Source organism: Egretta garzetta, unplaced genomic scaffold (genome assembly GCF_000687185.1).
Source record: "Egretta garzetta isolate BGI_Z169 unplaced genomic scaffold, ASM68718v1 scaffold100, whole genome shotgun sequence".
Classification (NCBI taxonomy): domain Eukaryota; kingdom Metazoa; phylum Chordata; class Aves; order Pelecaniformes; family Ardeidae; genus Egretta; species Egretta garzetta.
Genome location: NW_009258265.1, coordinates 907,946 through 930,445, shown reverse-complemented (window position 1 = coordinate 930,445; position 22,500 = coordinate 907,946). Strand labels below are relative to the sequence as shown.

Genomic DNA, 22,500 nt, shown 5'->3' with positions numbered 1-22,500 from the left:
ATTATACCTTGAAAGTGATTGGTTATGCATTTGTATTTTCCCCGGTAGCACTGAATTGAAAATCTCACTCACTAAGAGAGAAGCAAAAATCTCTCACCCAGCAGACAGAGATTTTATAATCCACTCAAATCTCATTTGTGGTCATTTTGCAATACAAAAGAAAAACATTATCTCGATCTCATTGTCCTAAGAATTTAAAACCAAAACATTCCTGATACCTGTAGTCTTTTTCAATACACTCCCCAGTAGTTCTTTTCTATTTTAGCAAGGCTGGAAAGTGGAATTCTTTCACTGCTCATTCATTTCACATTTTGTATGGGAAATCATGTACATCCTAGCGAAGAGGCTCCAAACTCAGATTATGTAAAAGTATTGCAACAACTAAAAGAAAAATAACCCGAGCAGCATAACCCTTAACGACACGAACAATGGCTTCCTTGTAAACCAGGAGCATCCGAATCCCTTATTCTACACTGATTTTCTGCGGAGTTAAAGGAGGCCGAGGAACGCCTCCTTTAAACACGATTTAAATCAAAGTCCGCGCAAGACAGATTGTTCAGATACTCACAAGGCTTTGTTTTCTTTCCCCATCACCTGCAAGAGTGCAATCTTGCAGCAGGACGTCCGCAAGCCTGTTAATTCACGGGTACCGATGCCTGGAGAGCAGTGCTCCAGCCAAGATCCTCCTCTGGTCCACACCTCGCCCTAGCGCTAGCTCCATATTGCTGCTCGCAACGTCAGGATGATGTTACAGGTGACACCTCCCGCTGCTGATGTCAAGCTCGGTTCCCAAAAGCACAACAACCGTCTCCCTGCGGTGCCCGCTGCCCCTAACAAGCATCACTTCTTCATCTCCTCTGTCCCCAGGGAGCGGGCTCAAAGATGATTTCAGAGAAGCTTACAGACACAGAGCCTTCTCTCTTCGTTAAGTCTCCCGGCATTGAAGAGCCTTTCCTTCCCGAACGCTGCAGCAAATGTAGCCTATACGCCTCCCTTGGGGGAAAAAGGAAGTATTTTTACAGTTTCTTTCTATGGCGCAGTTTAATTTGCTCTTTTGTTAGAGCAAACTGCTGAAAGGCAAGGTAAATAATGGCGCAGTATTCCGGAGTGAATGATTCACTGATGCTCTCCTGAACATTTCGGAGTAAGCCAAAGGGCTAGCAATGCAGCCCAGGACCCGAGCTGATGAATGGTGCAGTGCTGCTGTTGTCATGGCAACCAAGAAAAAAAAGCAGCACCATATAAGGAGTTGTGACATGGATTCTGGGAACAATTTATACTAAAAGGCTGTAAGCCCTTGGATGCTTTAAAGCTGCAGCATCCCCTTCTCCTCGCCTGGATACAGGTTTCATTGTTCAGACTGAAGCAGTCGGTGCAAATCGTCACATGCACAAGCACATCAACCCAAGACACATTTGCATCGGGAGCACTGTACCAAAACAGACCAGAACGATGTGATTTTGCAGTGTTTTCAAATAACTGAAATTGAATAAATAGAAATTATTACATAGTGAAAATGGCAGGATGCTAACGACGACCCAAACTGACATCTGGGAAACACGAGGGTACCAGTGAGACCCACAGCTACCATGAGCGGCGTGCAGGTAAGCTCTGGCTTTAGGGGAGCAAGCCTGAGATGAACCAAACTGCAGCACCATCAGGTGGCTGACTGCCTGAGTGGCAGTGCCACCGACCAGAGATCCAGCCGCTCCTCCTAGAGACAGGAAAATATCCCCAAATTAACCTGTAAACCAGTCGCTGTCGTGCAATGAAGGCTGGCGGAGCTCCTAAAGCGTCTCCAGATAAAGCAGCGCAGTGAAAGCCAACCTCATACATACAGTTGCCATAGCAAGCTATAAGCAAGACCAAGGCTTATATTCCATGCTAACACAGAGGGGAATAAAACACGTTATTCGACACAATCGGCATCAGATGCTTTTCACTGAATGCACGTGCTCGAATCGACAGGACACCGTGACCAAGAGAACCGCAACTATTTCACCAAAAGCCGATGCAGCACTGCAAAAGTCTCTGCTCAGCCATCGGAATTGAAACTTTCAGAAATCCTTTCCATTTAATTAACCTATTTTACCTGCACGAAGCTGTGGTGGCACGGCCAGCTTCTCCCCAACACTGGCGCACCTAAGGCAGCTCTCCCGTGCCCACCCGGCTGAGTTAGTGCATTGGTTTCGAGAGAATAGTCCCAGAGGGCTGCAATTCTTAATCTGGGTTTGTCACCATTAAACAAGAAACAATTAAGAGTTCTCAGGCAGAGAGATCTCGGCTTGTTTAGTCGCACAATTACAATTGGCATCGAGAATATTTAACCATTTGCTAAAGATACAGAGAAGGAGGAAATCACAATCCTTACGGCTATTCCCAAGAGATGCAAAGGAGGACACAGAGGGACTGGGTGATGACAAGACCCCAGATCTCCCACTTCGCAGCACTACCAATGACCGGGGCGGGTGGTGGCACAGTGGACATTGCCCGTGGGTGTCCCCAGCCTGGCTGGATCCAGAGGGTGTTGAGAACCACAACGGTGGGTTCTCTCCGGTGCCGCAGGTAAGAGCGAGTCTCCAGCCTGCATAGCTCTGCTCTCACTGTCTTTCATAGAATCCTAGAATGTTTTGGGTGGGAAGGGACCCCCAGAGGTCACCCAGCCCAACCCCCCTGCAGGAGCAGGGACACCGCTAACCAGATCAGGCTGCTCACAGCCCTGTCCAACCTGGCCTGGAATGGTCCCAGGGATGGGGCCTCCACCCCCTCTCTGGGCAACCCCTGCCAGGGTTTCACCACCCTCACTGTAAAGAATTTCTTCCTTATAGCCAGTCTAAACCTTTGAAGGACCTAGCGAGAGAGCGTATGTTCTCTTTAAGGAAGAGGATGGTATTAATTGCCTGAAGACACCTAGAACATTCCTACTCATTTCTATGACGTTTATTCCTAGGGAAAGTTCCCACATTCCCAAAGCGAAAGGGAGGAATGAGCTTTAAGCAGGGGATTTGCAGTGAAACCAATTCCTCAGGCCCACGTCTTCAAAGACGATGAAGCGTCTTTAACGGCAGGGTAAGGTTAACAGTTGGACCTGATCATCTTAAAGGGCTTTTCCAACCTGAACAATTCTCTGATTCTATTAATTCACACTGGATACAGGAGGAATGAGGCCTCTGACAATCCGAACCTAAACCCCTAGGCCACTTGCAGAAAAACGTGACTGACTTCCTAAATTTCGTGATAATATTCTCTCCTCCCTCCATGCATGGGCACTCACACACATGTGATCTTTCTGAAAGAATCCTAAAGCTTGCAATCTGTCATTCAAGAGAAAAAAAAAAGAAATAGAAATAGCCAAGTACGGTGATGAATAAAATTATCCCTGCGCATATAAATTTACAGTATGGAAATTAAAACCCCTTCCTGAGGAGGAGTTGGTGCGGCACAGGGCTTTGTGCAAAACCTTTCCACGTGGTGGGTTCCACAGCAAGAGAATAAAGCATCGGTAGCTGAGTCTTTCAGCCCAGTATCTCATCTTTTAACCTAATACAATGCTGGGCACTATTTTTGGCACTGATTCAGGAGAGCACTCAGATGCATTCAGCTCTAGGAACGCTCTCCTGCAAAGCGATGCTTTCCTGAATGAAGGTGTACAACGCGCTTCCATTACTTTCCCTGCAGCCACGGCTTTGAGTCATCAACGATACGCTTTTGATGTATAGTAGAATATTTAACCCAATGGTTTTGGAAATGCGCAGTAAGCATGGTAACTTTTAGGTGCTAGTTTTATCCCAGACAGAAATCAGGATGATGTTCTTCTATATACTTATCCCGGGCTGGTAGGGTTTTTTGCTTTCTTTTTATTATTTATTTTTCGCATTACACTTGCTAATAAAGGCACTGTTGTTAGAAAAAAAAAAAATATTAAACAGTATAAACTGAGGTTGAACACTCTGATCTAAAACACGTTCTTAGCCACTGCTAACCACAAGGTTATACAGGCAGGAGAGAGGAGCTGATTCCTGAGGCTTACACTTCACCCGTTAGAGCCAGAGTGACCTTCGTTTTTCTTAATCACCAGACTATTCAGCAGAGTGAAAATTGCAGCCATCCTGAATATTTATCAGCCTCTGAATCCAGCCAAGCCTCCATACACAGAAACCCCAGATAGCAATGTGTTAGCAGGCGCCCTCAGTTCCTCTGGAAAGAAACCTAACGCACAGCGTGAGGTTCCTATGGCTTTTTACCAAAAGTGGACATTTTAATGGTTCCAGGGATGAAAAGCTGCCTTGTATACAAATCAGCCAGGTTAAGAACCTTTTCTTCACAGAAAGGGTTGTCACACACTGAGTGGTGGGATGGCAGGGGTAGGGGAATGGTTGGGCTGGGGGAGCTTAAAGGGCTTTTCCAACCTAAACGATTCTGTGATTCTATAAATAAATAAACTGATAAATAAATAAATAGATCGATGGCGTTGCAGGTTCTACTGGGCAAGCTTCCCTGCACCATACAGGTTTCTTTTCCTTTTAAAGGGCTAAGGTAAACCCCAAATTAACACGACACCCCCTGATGCCCACGAGAAGGGGACATCTCAGTAGCTGCTTCCCCCTGCCCATCAGAGCTGACAAACCTACTCTGCTGCACTGGAACGGACACGTGCAGAGACAGAATGATTCAAGATACTTTTTGCCCTCGAACGTGAGCACATCATCTTGTGAAAAGTCTAAAAAGTATTTTGTATTTAAATTTTCATCTCTGAAGAATTCCAGAAGGCATAAACGCAGAAGTTGGTATAGTCACGTTTTGTTGCAAATGGTCTTAGGAATTAAATCTTCAGTTAAAAAAACCCAAAAAACCCAACCAAAACACGAGACAACGGAGTTTTTTATGTAAGAAATAGTACCATTCCGCTGCCCGACCGCTCCGCGGATATGGCAATTACGACCTGAATGGGTTAGTCACACACAAACGTATGTAAGAAGCGAACAGCATGAAAAAGCCCCCACAATTGGATAATTTCTCAACAATTTTCTATGCTCTGAAGGTCGCTTTGAAAAATCCATGTGGCAACTGTCAGCCGGACAAAAGCCTCTCTTTGTAATACTTCAGTTTCCCAGAATCACCCTCATCCCTTTTCCAAAAGGAATCACTGCTGTTATTGTGTAGGATTAACAACTGGACAGCACAATGAGACAAAGCAGAAGAGGAAACCATCACAGCCAGCGAGACGTTGGGAAATGTCTCCATGCATTTACTGTCAAACTGCTGGCTGCTTATTTCTGTCCGAAAGCTCCCGCAGTCACATGAAGATTTGTTGAACCGCGTTGCTTATGAATGCTCCTGGGTTGTGAGTATGCTACGATGGCACTTAGAAGCCTTCTGTAAAATCAGAGAGGGGTATTGGGCGAAAGTGGGGAGAAACACATCAAAAAACAGTGCAAGGCTGTGAATTTGTCTTCACAAATCTAATATTAACTCCACATTTTCTTTATTTTACAGATCATGCTGGTTTACTAATGAATAAAAATGTGGAAGGTCTTTACAAATTGCCAGTCGATGTCCCCCAGAAAAAAAAAAGACTTTTTATTTTTTGATATAGTAAATGGTCATTCAACAGCCATCTCGTTCTGCAGCTGAGGGATTTTTTTTTGCTTTTTAAATCTCTCTGATTAGTAACAGATGATAAAGAATAGTCAAAGAAACACGATAAATACTATGAATAACAAAGAGGGGAAAGCATTACTTTCCCAGCTCCTTTACACGTTACCTTAATGAAAGCAACCAAACTCCTATAATGACTGCGTGAGGATGTAAAACAAACACCCTCCTTTTACAATATCAACAGTAAATTAAACTAATAATTTTAAAAATCATGCTAACCCACCAACGCACTGCAACACACTTTGAATTCTAAGCATATCAGGAGCTCCGCTGGAGCCATCCAGACATGTACGTGCAAAACATTATCATGTGTTTTCATGCTATACTGGATTGGGTCTAGCCGGAACAGGATATTTAAAACAGATAGGAAAGGAAAAGGATGCAAGACAACAACAGACATAGCCATCTTCCCAATTAAATTCCAATAGATTCTTGTTTGTGGCCCCAAAACAGAGCTCCAAATGAAACCAGGAGCCTACACTTTTCTCCTCTTGCTTTTGCGTAGTAACAGTTATCAGCATTTTACTGACTGTCCCCTGGTTTGTACACATCTGGTTCAAGTCTATATTTCATTGCGTACAGTTTCCAAACCTCACCAACAGAGGTGTATGCATTCTCGCCAGCTGAATGTCTACGGCATGGCTCTACAAGACCGCCCCACTGGTGGTTGAGCACACAAGCACACGTTTCAGCGAGCTGCCCAAACCCCTGAGGTCTGTATGAATTACCAGCCCTTTCTTTGACTCACTACCTGCAAAAGCCACTGCTGGAACTCCAGTATCTGGTCTTTTGAGGAACTAGCAGGACACTCTGAGCAGCCCTGCCAAATCCAACAGAAGCTTTCTGAGTGTGGAGCTAAATGGAGTCTGACCTGTTTTCACCTGGGAAAAGATAATTATGAATCCACGGAGCTTAATCTGCTAGGCTGAATTGTTGTGATTTTGAGAAGTGGGAGGAGGTTAACGTCTGTTGACAAGCCAGAGGTCCAGCAGATCTACACCAAGGCAGCTTGCTGCAAGTGGTTAGAGAAATGGAGCTGCAGTGGTACAAGAAAAATTGCTCTTTCCACAGGCTACAGCTCAAACCCTCCGCAAGTATTTCAGAGAAGAGAATGAACTGTTCAGGTTGATACACTAGTATACAGGTAGAGCTACAACAGTAGAGCATATAAACACAAGGGATTGTAGTGAAAAGAAGGGGACAGAGGGTAATGAATGAAATAAAGATACTACAAAGGCCTAAACTATTTGTAAAATACGATGCTTTTCGTCCTTTCCTAACTGAGAAAAAGGCCCATGGAACTGGCTAATATCATCTGCCTCTACTAAGGAAGCCACACAAAACGAAGAAGAAAATCCCTGCAAGTAACTCAAAAACCAAAAGGAAGAGGAAACTGGATGGATGTGAGGATCAGGGGAGAAAACTCAGGAAAAGCAGGAACAAACAAGCTAGATACAGTACACAATAAATTAAACAAGTACAGATGTGCTGCGAGAAGAAAAAATAGCCTTGATTTGTTTTTATCATTTTTCACAACCTATGCTTTCCATGGCAGGAAGGTTGTGGATTCCACACCTACCCATTACTATGTGGCACGACAAGAGGAAAAAAAAAAAAAAAGAAAAAAAAAAAAAAAAAAAAGAGTTCACAGGATTCCCACCCTGCAACGTGCTGCAAGCAGTGTATTTGTAGCAGAGGAAAGGACTGAAAACTACAACAAAAACTAACAAGGTTTTAGAGACACTAAGCTGAAATGGATTGCATTTCCAACTGCTTCTGTAATCCGCTACTGAATTTTATGATTCTAACAGTCAAAAGCAAACTTTTAAAAGTCGAGCTTGTTTTCACAGCTACCCTGGTAGAGCACAATGTCGCATCCTTATCTGTTCCACAGAAGAGATGGAAATGCCGACGGACAAACAGAAAGGAGCCCTGAACATCCAGCGGCATAGCCCTGACTTGCGACGCAAACTAAGGAGACTCTTTAAAAAAGAAGCGTTTCAAAAAGCCCCTCAAATCTACAAAATCCCACAACCCCCTCCAAGCATCACATCACCAACTCTCCTGAAGAGCCAGGCTCTGAGCTACACAGCTGCTCTCGTTTCCACTAAAACCTTGGTTTAGGCCTTCACATTTTAAAGCAGAACTTCAGGCACGCTTTAGAAGTTCTTAGTGATGGGAAACTCACGCTGGAGACAGCCCAGTAAGGCACCAAAATGTCTTTTTTAAGCTATTTTCATGTCCTTTTGTATCTCCTGCTGCCTGATTCTCTTGCACCTGAGCTCCACTGCTACCGAATGGGCTGGGATCACCCTGAGATCCTGCGGAGGACTCGGGAATCTCCTCCTCCTGTCCTTTTCAGTTTCTCCTTTCACCAGAGGGCAGGGAAAACAAAAGGCACGAAGGGTACCAGACCTCCCTTTTGTAAGCATAGATCTGATAATATCAGGTAACAGCTCTTTTTGGAGATTTCTCTCAGCACAAACGCAGGACCCCGGCCGATCGTTTTTAAAGATGGGCATGGAGGGATGTCAGATTTTAGGCAAGAAGCAAGAAGTTTCTCACAACTGCTACCACTAGAAATACAACGTCAGGCTTTTCAATGGATGTTGGACTCCAAGTGCTGTTGAAAATCCAACTCCTTTCAAATCTTGAGGTGTTCAAACCACAATCCCAGCAGATTAGAGGAACAAAACAGTTTAAAAATATGCATGAAAAAAAATTCACCTTGCTGTAATAAGCTTATCGTTTTTCTGATGTATTCTCTCTGCGTTCAAAATTTTAGCATCAAGTTCTTTAGAATTACTGTAACACTTCCACTGCGCATCAACCGCAATGCAAAGTGGAACTGAAACACACTCAGGAAACTAGAGAATATTTATGAAACAGAGAGATCATTTTCAGAACAGAAAGATTTCTCTGCCGGTATCAAATCCAATCCATTCCTGGTTCGGACTAAAGTAGCTGCTATAACAAACAAACGATGACACAGAAGCTTGCTCAAAGTGTTTTCTTACAGATTTTTGCACCAACGGACCTTAAAAGCCCCACTGAACTTTATTTAAAGTCCTTACCAGTTAACTTCTTCACAGGTTGGAGCCGAACACTGATAGACTGATGTGTGAGTAAGGGGGAGGATGGAAGGGAGCGGGACATGCCCTCCATAATCCGAATGTGCTGCATACCTTCGGTCACTGGGAGTGGCGGAATAGCGTAGTCTGGTTCAAAAGCACAGTCGTTCTCTGTGGAGGTGCCTGGTGGGAATATAAAAAACAAAAAGGAAGCGGTCAGAATACAAAGGAGCCTCCTGCTTGTTTTTTTATCATTCCTAGACAGAGGACTCTGGCTTGGTGAGCCCCCAGCGCAGAGCCACCTTGCTGCACAGCTCCTGCAGGGAGCGGGGATGGCCGCTTTCTCCTCTTCATCTTGCAGGGTCTTGACAATTCCCTTGAAGAAATTGCATTTCTGAAGCAGCATCTCAGCACACCTCTTCACATCATGAACAACATAACCACAAACAACTCATTTCGATTTTTGTAATTTGTCTTTCAGAGGTCCCAGAGTCACTGGTTTTAAATATAATTCAGACAAAGCAATAATCCTTTTACTGATAAGGTTTTTGTGCCTTTAGATGGTGTATTTCTAAAAATACTTCCAGCAGAATTGAATTTCAACACAAGGACCTTTAGCCCAAGAACCCCCACCCCCCCAGCAGCCACCTCCAGCTCCCCCCTCACAAACGCACAGAAGCACCCAGGGCCCCACAAAGCTGGTGGGGGGACGCATCGCTACAGATCCACATGGAAGACACCAAATAACATGACAGCAAGCGGAGACAGAACAATAAAGGCACGTATTGCTAACTGTTGCAATAAATATTAACGGCAAATGAAGGGCAGGTGCTCCAGATCAGTAAGAGTTGGGAGCCGCAAGGTTCCTCCTTTCAGCTGCAGGATATGGAGACCTCTGGTCAGGAACGCCTGGCTCTCCACCTCCAGTCAGTACGATTAACAACCTAACGCAGACACCTCATCATTCATCTGCAAAACCAACTTAGCACTGGTAACGTTAATATTTCATTGCAGATAATGTAAGAAGATTGCACTCGTGCCACACCTTTAAGAGAGAGATTTTAGCTTTTAGTGCCTACTAATGTTTCTCCTCTGTAAAGACATTTATGATTTGATTTCCATCGGAGAGCCGTGCGGTTCTCAGTGGCTTGCGAGAATATGTTTAAAAGGGAAAATGTAACTCCTAGACAGACAAAAGTGGGGAGAAAACAAAAGGGTAAATGCCTCAAATACATGGTATGTCAGAGGAGACGATGGACTAACTCCACTTGGAGAGCCAAAGGACAACGGCAACAACCCAACGCGTTGTTTATGGTTGGAGGGGGGGGGAAAAAAAAAAAAAAAAAAAAAAACAACCCCATATTGAAATCACTGGCAAAAATCTTGGACAAGCTCCTGAAGTGTTCTAAGAGGTAGTACCGTTTGTGGCTAAAATCCAGCCATTACCAATGCCAGCCTTCAGGAACGTCTCTCAGCATTTTTGTATCATTCCCTACAGGAACCAAAGCAAACACTAACCCGCTGTACGCGTACGCTATTTCTGACAGTTCAAACCAGGACTTCTACTCTCCTCCTTACTGAACGCTTGCCACATTCCCAATAGTTTACTGAACATATATTCAAAGTCTAATCCTTACAGAGGTGATTTTCTTTAACTTTGTAGGCTCTGGTAAGGATGCAAAAATTCGGTATGTTTTATTCATCAGAGACTGTCGTTACTGCCACCAACTCTGAGCCAGACACTGATGTTTTTCTATTCATTTCATGCTGCTTTAATTAAGCGTGCACATGAATGCTTGAACAGAGAACATCCCTTTAAGGGGGAACAGAACACTGGGTTTTTTTTTTTTTTTTTTAATATTAAAAGATGCTATTGCTGACAATATCATGCCTTTTATATATATATATAAATCTGTATTTATCTCTTTACATATATATCCAAATATGTATGTATGTATGTGTGTGTATATATATATATCTCTCTCTATAAAAAAAAAATACTTGGCTGTAGTCAGAGAAACCTGGAATGACTGCCTTACCACCTTTCCCCTGTGGTTACTGCCGTTTCTACATGAGCAGCAGCTCAGCCTGGCTTCCCAACTTGAGACAATCCACCTACCCCCAGCACTGCTTCGGTACAGACGCCGAGCTGGTGCGTATGGCCACCTCCGACGCCATTTCACCAGTGCTCTTCGGTCACACACACCGGCAGCACTTTGCTGTGCTAAAACCACATTTACCTAGTTTTGGTGTCCACAAAAGAGGTGTCTACATCCAAGCAAGCCGTCTTCTAGACTTCTAGCTGTCTAGCGCTTCCAGAAGCAGGCAGTTTAGGACAAGATTCATCTAATGACACATTTTAGGGTTCTGCTTCAGGAAGAGAAGAATCCCAGCCTGGACACTCCACTGACTCCATCCCTTGCCTCTCCATGGACTACAAAGGGAGCTGAGGGCGCCAGGCAGCTCCACAGCACCCCCCTCCCTTCAGCCAGCTGAGCACCACCCCAGCATCTCCCATTCAACACCTGCCTGAGCTACATGCATCGACCACAGCTTCAGAGGCAGCAACACTGCCCCTTCTCAGCTCTCCTTCCATCGGACGTTACGCAGCGCATCGGGCAGGCCAGGGAAATGGGGTTTGCTGGAGAGACGCCCGTGCTCGCAAGAGCAAGCCCAAGTCCTGCACACAGACAACACACGGGACAGTGCCACTGCTCAGCACAGCGCGAAATCTCAAGTTTGATGATCTTGTTTCTAAGTTTTTCCTCCTAATCATCCAAAAGATGCAGCAGCAGTTGGGCATAATTCTTCCAGGGGGGCATAATTTGATAGCGTACTGCTAATATAGCAAAAAAAAAAAAAATTGCCTTCTTCCAGCTGTACATTGGCAATTGTAATTACTGGCTCCATTTATAGCTTACTTGACATAAGCTGATTGAGGACCTTGCTTTTTCCAGGGTTACTGCGAGCTGAACACCTCTGCTGACTCTGCAAGCCTGTTCGTAATCACCTGCGAGTGCCCGGAAAGGCAAACGGCGCCAGTGCCAAAATCGGCGTTGGCATCGACAGGAACAAGCTACGATGGTTTTTTTCTTTCAAAATACATTTGGCGCCAGACATAAAAAAAAAAAAAAAGATTTGCCATCATTGATTTTGATTCTTAAAAACAAAGCTCAAATTTCCTCCGGCGCTATTTTGGGGTTTGCGGGAACTATAAACTTAAGGTAAGGGAAAGACCTAAAGGTCTGCGTGTGTTTCACTGGTTATTATGGTGTGCGTTTGCTGTGTCTTCGACCAACCTTTACCTAAAACCGAGGGCAACTGGGGGCAGTATCTTACATAGAAATAACAGTAACGGTATCTTTGCAAAGTCTTCAGGAGTATTTTCCCTCTTAAAATGCAAAGGCTTTAGGGACCAAACCATTGAACTCACAAAATACCCACAACATACCATTTTCATTCCACAGATGCCAAAATTTCTCTCATCCTTGCTGTGGTAAACAAACACACAAACAAGGTAATTGAAACAGTCTTAAATTAAGACTGAAATAAAAAATATTGGGTTGTTCAAACCTTTAAATCATTCATGGCTGCAATGGAGCTTTGACAATTTGACTATAAAATGTATTTAAATAAAATGTTACTGCAAAAAGCGTATTTGAACTAATAAACTATTTTGTGAAGTATTCCAAAATAATAAAGCTTTACAGACAGCTGTAATACTTGGGCATCACACATGGCAACATGGAAGTTTAAACGCGAGCAAGACGACGGCCTGGCTTCAGTGGGCACGTTAGCATGCGCAGAGAGAGAGCAACGTATGGACACAGAACAGGGCCGAGTTACAGATGACACTTTTATGGAGCAAAAAGACTTCTCCTTCCATGCCGCAGAAAGCCATCCATCGATCCAAATGGAAATGTTTAGCGCAGAAGCTTGTTTCTCCAAGAAGCTGGAAGTATTTTTTTTACCCGTTTCCCTCTCTGCTCGTTCTCATGATGGAACATCTTGCTAGCTACCGCAATTCCTAGAGTCACGCTTCTTGAGGCAACCAGATATAGGATGGTCACTCTTTGGCAAGTAAGTATTTGCCAAAAAAGCCCTATGTCCTCTGTCCCACACTGGTATTTTTCCACAGCAGCCAAGATGCTGAATAAATTGGCTGAAACATAACCTGGGAGAACGGAGTGACCGACGCAAGGGGCGGAAACCCAGCGGGCAGCTCCCATCAGCAGCTGCATCCGAGCCGCTCCATCCTGCAACAGCAACGGACAAAACCCAGACAGATGAAAGGACACCCCAGGGACTGACGGCAGCGAAAGCAGGCACAGCTCAGTCTTCAGAAGCAACACAACAGCAACTTTATCTGAGCCAGCAGCGTCAGGAAAAGAGCAACCATTCATTCCATACCCCCAAAGCACAGAAACGCTACTTGTATGCAAGCTATCACGGGGTGCATGTAGTTATAAAGTCCCTTCTTCCTGATTTTATTTTAACTCTTCTATTTTAAAATAAGAAAATCTAAAATACTACCTTTTAAAACAGCAATAAAAAATATCCTATGTTAACGGAGCAGTTCCAGCTGTTGACATTTCACAGGGCTTCAGGGTTTTAACTCTGAATTCCGACCCCCTTAACTCTGATCGCAGCCTTCAATCACTTGCAATAATTTTGCCTGGGCAAGACTGGAATACTGCCAAAAAAGAACAATGCTCGGGAGAAAATGCCTCCATAAGAAGTCATTAGGACACCATGAGAACAACAGACTTCTTGAACCTAAATGAAAGGAAAATTATTGCTGCAATCCCAAAGAGAAAATAAGTCAACGCTCACAGCACCTACTAGAGCCACACTGCCAAAAAATGCTTCTTAGCCTCGAGAGCTGTGTGAAAATACCAGCATTTTCACAACTCTCACAAATGAGCAAATGCTTAAAACTTGAAGTAAGTGACTTCAAAAGACCCATAAGCCAGCGCAGATCTAAGAGCTGCTGCTGTCAGGGACAGAAATCCCCATTACACGGCTCTAGCGGTGGTTTTAACCCCCAAGCCTATTGTGAACGATGGATCCTGAACAGAAGGGTTTGTAGAATCGTTATTTAAATAATATAAAAATTCTTTTTGCTACTCTCTTCTGCCCTGTCCCCACAGGATGAAACAAAACAAAGCGAGAGACGTAGGACACGGCTGTTCAGCCTGCAGGCAGGAACGTGCAGGTCCCCTCTCTGCCACCATCACGGGGGAAGGACAACCTGGTTATGGAGAACCTGCCGGGTTCTCCCCTTTGTGATCGGGGGCAAGGCAAGCGGCCGCCGAGGGGGGCCTGTTGATTTGCACTGGTATGTGCTGAAGACTTCTTGCACCACCAGCCCCAACACCCTTGCATAAAGCTCTGTCCCTCCATCTGCAAACGGAGATGCCACGCGCCCTACAGGTACGTCATGAATTAGTCTAAACTCTAACTATACTGTTTTGTGAATGTCAGTAAGTTTGTAGCTACGTGGCTAATAATGATGGTTACAAAACTCCATAGGATTACACAGTCTTATGAAAAACACAGAATGTATATATAAAAGGCGAACAAACGAGAAACGAGTCACTGAGGCAGAACAACACTAAGGTTTACCTTGCCCAGATCGGCTCTGACGGGAGTCTACACTTGCCTGTCTTCGGTCTGGTGGCTCCTCGTTCCCTCCATCTGCATGAGAACCAAAACAGCAGAAGTAGAACATCATAGTGGACAGGTCAGGCAGATGCAACTTTTCCTTGAGTACCATCACCTATCTTGTAGGAACAGCGGAACAAAAGGTCCCTCTTGCAGACTGAAACTGGGGCAAACTGGTGACGGACTCCTTTGCTGTTCCTGCCAGTTTCTCCCCAGCTCACTGCGAATGAACCCTGTGAGGTTCTCAGGACATATGTCGGGTTCTGATTCTTCCTACTGACCCCACAGACATGTGAATGAAATAGTAACCAAAGTGTGCATCTTCAGTTGGTTCCTTCGCTTTGGACCGGTAGATCAAAATATAAAAAAATATTAAGAAATTGAAGAAAGAGGCCCAGAAAAAAGAAAAATAAAAAAAGAATATTCTTTGAAATTGTTTCCCTTTAAAATGATTTGTCAGCTAAAAAAAAATGGGAAGGCTGGGAAGAACAAAACCACTCTCATTATATCCTCTTGAAACTGTTTAGGAAAGCAGCTATAGTTAACAAATAACAAATCCATCTGCATAAAAGTAGAGTGGAACATTGTGTACAATATTATACAATTAATTACATGCTAGTCTTCATCGATCAACTGACCAGATTAGAAACAATAGATCTGCACATCAATATAGATGCTTGAGTACGCGGGGGCTGTGCCAGATGAAAGCAAAGAGAAGTCCAGCTATGCAGATTGTGAAAAAGCAAAAGCCGGCATTTAAAAGGCAGGATGTAGCTCCGAGGTTATGGCACCTTATGGCAGGGGCAAGGGGAAGCTTTTAGAATCTTTAAAAATAGTTTTGAAATAACTGAAGGCTCAAAGAGCTGTTTAAAAACTCAACAGTCCATTTTAGCGTTTATACTTCTGGATCTTACTAAAAGCAGCAGCACTCTGGTATGTTTATGTCTGCATGTACCTATAGATCCCAAAGTTCTTTGTGAGATGGGCCTGTTATGCCATAAAATAACTAAACTTTATTGACATATATTACACGTGAGTTACGTCTGTTACTCTGGCTTGGAAGGTAAGCTGTGCATCGGAGCACACCAGCAGAACTGGTAAGGTGACCAAAAATTTAGGTCTACTGCCATGCCCCCCAAAAAGCAGGACCACAGCCCAGGCTATGGAGAGGTTCGTTGTTTCCTCTTCCCTTGGCAAAACACTTCCAGCCTCAGTTTCCCTGAAGCAATGCTCAGGCACCTCGAATGGGTGCCAGCAATGCAATTTGCCGTCACCTTTGCGTCCTTCCCTGATCATACACCACCTGCACGTGAAGGTCAGCCTCCTAAAACCAGCCACAGCAACCAAAAACCCCCCGGCTTCCATCAGCTGCCCGTGCCCCGATACGCCATCCCAACTTGCCAGGTTCCAAGAAGGCCACAGACCATGACATCTTCCCTGATCACTTTTATATTCTGGTTTCAAGAAGGATGTGACATTGCAAATATGACTGCAGTTTTGACGGATGCAAGGAGCCTTTATTAGCCTGGAGACACCCCCTTGAGGTTAGTTACACGGAGCCTTCCTGCAGTCCGGCTGGCGCACGAGTATTAACAGATCCCTACTTCTGTATCTTTACTTGTAACACACAGTGTTGGGTTTGAACACTGTTTTGCATACAGATATAATCAGCATCGCTAAAGGCCTCCCAGCTACGAGACCACATGGACAACCCTTATGTTATGAAGAAAACAAAAAACCTTTGAGTTCCAAACTGAAAGTTTCAAAAGACGAGGGTTACGAGCAGAAAATCACAGTATTAAAGTCAGGAGTAAAACCCCGTCTTTATCAAAAGCCATATAATCATAATCAAGAGACAAACTCAGTACCATGAGCCAGCAGGGTGCCCTGGTAGCCAAGAAGGCCAATGGTATCCTGGGGTGCATCAAGAGGAGCGTGGCCAGCAGGCGAGGGAGGTTCTCCTCCCCCTCTACTCTGCCCCTATGAGACCCCACCTGGAGCACTGGGTCCAGGTCTGGGCTCCCCTGTTCAAGAAAGATGAGGAACTCCTGGAGAGAGTCCAAAGGAGAGCAACTAGGATGATAAAGGGACTGGAGCATCTCCCCTACACGGAAAGGCTGAGGGAGCTGGGCTTGTTCAGCCTGCAGAAGAGAAGACCGAGAGGGGACCTCATCAACACCTACAAATATCTTCAGGGTGGATGTCATGAGGACAGAGCCAGACTCTTCCCAGTGGTGCCCAGCGCCAGGACAAGGGGCAATGGGCACAAACTGAAGCACAAGAGGTTCCAGGTGAACATGAGGAAGAACTTCTTGACTTGGAGGGTGAACAAGCCCTGGCCCAGGCTGCCCAGGGGGCTGTGGAGGCTCCTTCTCTGGAGATATTCAACCCCTGCCTGGACGCTGTCCTGTGCCCCCTGCTCTGGGTGAGCCTGCTTGAGCAGGGGGGTGGGAGTGGGTGAGCTCCTGAGGGCCCTTCCAACCCCTGCCATTCTGGGATTCTGCTTTTTTTTTTTATTTTTTTTGCAGTTATTGTGAGTGACACTGAACGAACACCACGCCAGACAGCCCAGCTAACCCACAGGCGAGTCCTGCCAAACCGTCCCCCTGGTACGGAGCTGGCAAGAGGCTGGATCTGTTCTGACAGAGGCAGACTCCTAACGAAGGGGATGCTGCAGGATGCAACCTCGCTGCAGATCACACCTGCGAAGGTCTGGTTACGTGGCAGAGATGGACCACATGGCCCCACCCCACCCTGAGATTTAACCCAGGGGGTCCCCATGGATAGGAAGACAGCACCACAGTTGGGTTAAATTACATTCAAAGAAATCTGCTGAAATAAGACTCCAAAATCTAATGCCATTTTTGTTTTTAAAACTACAGTAAAATGAAGGAATGTTTGGTGACATGAAACTGGTTTGTAAGTTTTCCCTGAATTCATAGAGTAACTTTTTCCGTGGTGCTTTGCAGTAAGATTTAGAAAACAGCTTAACTCTCATTTCAGTTGAAGACCTTTGAACACCAAAGGCAGAGGATATTTCATTACGTTAATAATACAGTTTCACTATCATAAACAGATGTTCCAAATTAACTTTAAAATGCCCTTATTCTAATTCATCTCAAAGAGTTACATAATACCCCAACCCCTAATATACGCCTGACAGAGATGGAAGAGTTTTGAAAGTTAGGAAAAAAACTTATTAAGGACTGAATTGGGCTTAAAACACAATAGCATAGTAAGGGACGCACAACCTCTCCAGTCAACGTTGCTGGGTGGGATGAATTCTGGAGACGAAGGAAGAGACCAAGTATGAACCCATGCTCACTCCAATTATTTTTTTTCCCCCATATAACCAATCTCTTCTAAAAACTCACATTGCCCTCATATCTTCAGCATGGTTTTGCTTTGTTCAGTCCTATTCCCACCCCTGCAGATCTCTTCCCTCCTCACCCAGCCAGGTTTACGTTCCCACCTGCTGGTTTTGGACAAACCCCATTGGGCACCATTCCCCTACCCCCCGCGTCCAGAAAATCCATGAAAAATAAAACATCATTCCCTAGGCACCTGGAAGTGTTCTCAGCAACAAGAGCTGCCATCTGCAGCAGGGGACTGGAGACTGCAAGAAGAGGAAAGCTCTCATGCTTTTTAGGAGACGAGGTGCAACAGGGAAACTAGAGTACCAAAGCCCATTAACAGGAGCAACAAGGTTTTTCCTTGACAGCATTTCTGGTAGGGAGGAAAGGCAAGAAGACAACAGAAGGCCCAATAGCTTTACCGGGAATCTAAATCCTACTTGGATTTTTTACAGTGGAATAAATCTAAGAGACAAGCATGTTCTTTATCGTAAAATAAAAATGACTGTTAGCTTTTAGCCCAAAATAAGTAGGTTTGGGTCTCTGGGAAGTCAGCTTCCCTTCCGAAGCAAAGCAGGTATTTTCGGAGTGTGGTACATTTGGAAAATACAATGATGGGAGCTTAAGGAGATACCACGCCAACCCACCAGCAGCAGTACCGTTGGACACTTTGTGCCTACGTAGGAATTATCTATTTAAGATCACTTGGAAGGACAGGATCCCCCACACAGTCACTTGGACATAACAAAACCAGTGCTCGTACTTTGAGAACAAGCATTAACCGAGCCGATGGCCCACAGATCCAGTGGTCCTGCTCTCAAACGCTCTTCAACACTCAACAGTGGGATGCAAAATGGTGACGAGACCTTGCCAAAGCCCTTCCATTTGAGCACGGAACTGCTGCACAGGATTCAGAGCCTGGTATGGATTTCTCGGGTAATTTGCAAGCTACACAATACGTTAAGGGGGAGAGAAAGATCGCAGTAAATTAACCTCCTGAAACAGTTTAGGAGGGTGGGAAAGGAAAAAGAAGAAATCTGATGACTCAGCATGTGTCATGTCGTTAGCTAGCATGCAATTAAACAATTACGCTCACCCGTCGCTGCTGCATTTGGTGCAGTTGCAGCAAAGGCTGTAGCTTGGGTCAAAGACAGCATCATCTCACGGGCATTCCCAAAACCAGGAGGAGCATTTTGAGAAGAAGTGTAGCGGGTATAAAGCTGCCCTTCTCGCAAATGTACAGACGTGCACATGTGCGCATGCTTAACATGCATAAATAAAACCACAGGTTCACTCTATTAACCAGGGGCTGTTTGGGGAAGCCCTTTCTCCTCTCCCCCGTCGACCACCCACCCTTCCCACCTGCCGCACCCGGTACATTCAAGTCAAAGCAGCAGAAAACACGGAGCCTCGCGCAGGCAGATCCAGGCAGTACAGATCCTCCGGGGCAAGAGCAGGCACCTTCTCCCTTGCAGGCAGGAATTGTGAAATGATGAATACTTGCAATAAAACATAAATAAATACAAACAAATCAACGCCAGCTAGTGGAGAAGGCTGGTACCTGCAGAATTTAAAGTTTACAGTGAAAAGGCAGAGGACTGCAGGAAGATAAGTAAGAGCTGAACGACTGAACTATTTTAATTTTTTTCCTCTCTTTGTCAAAACTCTCAGAGTTTTGAGCACACTCCACTCCCTGCAGCGGAGGAGCAAGGTTACTAGGGAACAATACCACACCTAATTAGAGAAGTTATCTTAATATACATGCAAAAAAGGGGGCACATAACTGTTGCTAAGGGAACATTAATTCTCACATTTCCAAACTCCGAGTGCTCGAGTTTAAGGTCTTGATATTGCCCACCCCTGTGCGTATCAGGACTCGGTCATTCCAACAACAGTCAGTTATTTTATTTATGCATGATTGTAGGTAGTCGTTAGCTTTAGCAATACCTCATCTTTAGAGGCATGACCCACTATTTGGCAGCAGTTTACAGTATCGCTCATGGAAGTGCCATCAGCTCAGCTGCTGGAATGACTGTCACCACCGTCCAACACCGGAGTTACGGACAAAACCTCGGACGCCACATCTGAAAGAGGTCACCAAAAGTAAATTGGTTGCGAAGCCCTTGTGAGAAAACACAGGTATCTGTGCTAATTTAAATTAAAAATCCGAACAGACCAAGGTAAACCTGGTTAGGGAGCTTCTACAGAAGGTGCCCTGAGAAACAGAAAATAGTTATTTTTTGCAAATGTCCCAAGGGAAATGAATGACATGGTAAACAGTGACTCAGTAATCCCTATTCTCCTGTATCTAGCAATGAGAGAAAGGTAAACTTTGATTTTTTATTTTTAAATATATCAGTGTTAAGAAAAACCATTAAGATTTCCACATGACTTTAATTTCCTAAAGATGCTGTCTCATCAGCACCTAACAGCATCCCTGCAACTGCACTAGGCAGGAACCGGGGGTCAGAAATCCAAAGGGGGCCGCCCAAGCGGCCGGTGATGCGGCGAGCACACCCCAAACAAGTCATAGCCATTTATTCTTACTCTCGATTACAAAGGGATAAAGTAATCGCAACGCAATCAGCTTCAGTAGCAGCTTCAGAAAAGCAGCCTCCCCTGCTAGAAATGGGTCTGAGAAACAGCTGCTTGTCTCCCCCCCTCCCCAATACCAGTTCTCCATTTAAAACCAGTGACACAAGGAATCCTCTCCAATGCACAGCACAACTGTATTCTTTGAACAGACGGCTCCCAAAGGGGAAAAAAAATCCCGAGGGTTTCAGCAATCCTACCAAATAAATCCACTGCACAAAGCACTGCACGGCAATTAGTGAGACGGGTCCGCAAAAACGAGCGAGGTGCATCTGCAACCACACGATCCGGCGTTGGCAAATAACACAGCACCCTCGGCATCACCGCACCGCCAGGTGTGTCCACATTAAAGGCAAAAACAAGTTTTAAATAAAATAAAGCACCGGCAGACCGGTATTCCCATTGCCCTATTTCATTACAACAGTGCCTAAAACATGCAACGCGACTAAATGCCTTCCCAGTTCTTTTATCTGACAAAGCAATTTTTAAGGCAGCAAAATAAAAGGGTGGGTCAGCCTGCTTCACGCATGCTGGGAAATCTGCTGCAAGAACCGACTGCATTAGATGTGCCGCCGCGCTAACAGCAGCGGACAGAGCGCGCTCTGCTCAAACAGCTTATAAATCAATACTCGAAATCTGCATCATATCAAAATTGCATCTGGAAAACAGAGAAGACTCACACAAAGCCAGTCCAGCAGTTAGAAAGTGAGTGGATTCCAGCTCAGCCCGGCATCCCTGCGGAAGGAAAGCTCTGCCTTGCGCACGGCGTAACGTAAGGCGATGTGGCTCCCAACTGCCATCGTGCTCCCAAAACACAGACGCGTGAAAAAATAATACAAAAAAAAAAAAATCAAACTGCCAGAGGGGATGAAAGCACGCTGGATCCCGGGGTGCAGTGACGGCAGCCGGACGGGTCCCAGGACCTCAGGGCATCGCTGCGGCGGAGGGAGCGCTGGGTCCCGTCCCCGGAGCCCGCAGCGGCTCAGCCCAGCGTAGGAGAGGTAGTTGCAAATCTTGCTCTCAGCAATCCCGATGGATTCCAGCCAGGCTGAGGAATGACATGTGCCAAACGCAACTGCCTGCCGTCCTCCCAGGAGATTTGTGCCTGGAAAGAGGCAAAACGGACCCAAACGGAGCAAGAGGGGAGAGTGGACGGAGTCTGGTACTTAAAGGAATCATTTTAATCAAAATTTTTTCCTGATTATTTAGTTTGTGAGGGGGTCTTCGGCTTCAGAAAACAAATATAAAAATTATTATTATGCTAAAATGAGTACTATTAAAATTATTATGATAAAAAATATTAAGACTGACATTAATTTACTAACAGAATAAAGCATTTACCCCCACCAAAGCACTCCCCAGGAGTGCTGGGCTGCATGGGGGCTGCAGGTGTTGAGGGAGGAAGATTTTTACTGATGGCACTACAGGACAGACCGGGGTTATTAATCACCATATCCTTAAAAAAGAACTCCCCAACCACCTTCCAACATGTTGGATCCCTTCCGAACAGCTCTGATAATGCACACGAGTCGTACAAGGCACACTAGTCCTGTGCAGAACTGTTTTTCTGCAACGAGTGTTGATGTTGCCAGTATTTTTCAGAGGTAAGCTGAGCCATGCGATTTCAGAATGGCAAAAAAGAAAAAGCCCACCTCAGTTACATCACTGCCCTGATACAAAAAACCAAATCAAAACCCCCCCAAAAACCCCACCCAAACCAAAACAACAACGTTTCAGCTGAGTACAGTTTCTAATGCAAAGCAATGGGAGACCAAAGTCACAGAAATGTTTTCATAAATATTTGGGAGTATTTAAACCTAAGGGTCATCAGAAAACTTGCTTCTTTTTTTGCAACCAAAATGCTGGTGTTTAAGGAAATGGAAATGCCAGGCTGTGTTTTGAAATACTTTAGCTAAAGTGGAAAATTAATATACATTTAATACAGATAAGGGGGTTTACCTCATTATATGTTAAATACAGTGCCAGTGGACATATGAGCGGTGAGCAAACAAGGAATCACAGAATCACAGAATCATTTAGGTTGGAAAAGCCCTTTAAGCTCCCCCAGCCCAACCATTCCCCTAACCCTGCCATCCCACCACTAAACCCTGGCCCTAAGCACCTCGTCTGCCTGGCTTTTAAATCCCCCCAGGGCTGGGGAC

General features: G+C 45.0%; 1 protein-coding gene across 1 annotated transcript in view; it reads right to left on the bottom strand.

The window, feature by feature from the left end:
* TANC2 (tetratricopeptide repeat, ankyrin repeat and coiled-coil containing 2) overlaps positions 1 to 22,500 on the bottom strand; it is a 221,631-nt gene that overhangs the window by 151,928 nt on the left and 47,203 nt on the right. Inside the window, 3 exon segments of the mRNA XM_035903288.1 lie at positions 8,844 to 8,912; positions 13,359 to 13,361; positions 14,355 to 14,426. Of these exon segments, the coding sequence (XP_035759181.1) occupies positions 8,844 to 8,912; positions 13,359 to 13,361; positions 14,355 to 14,426 (144 nt within the window).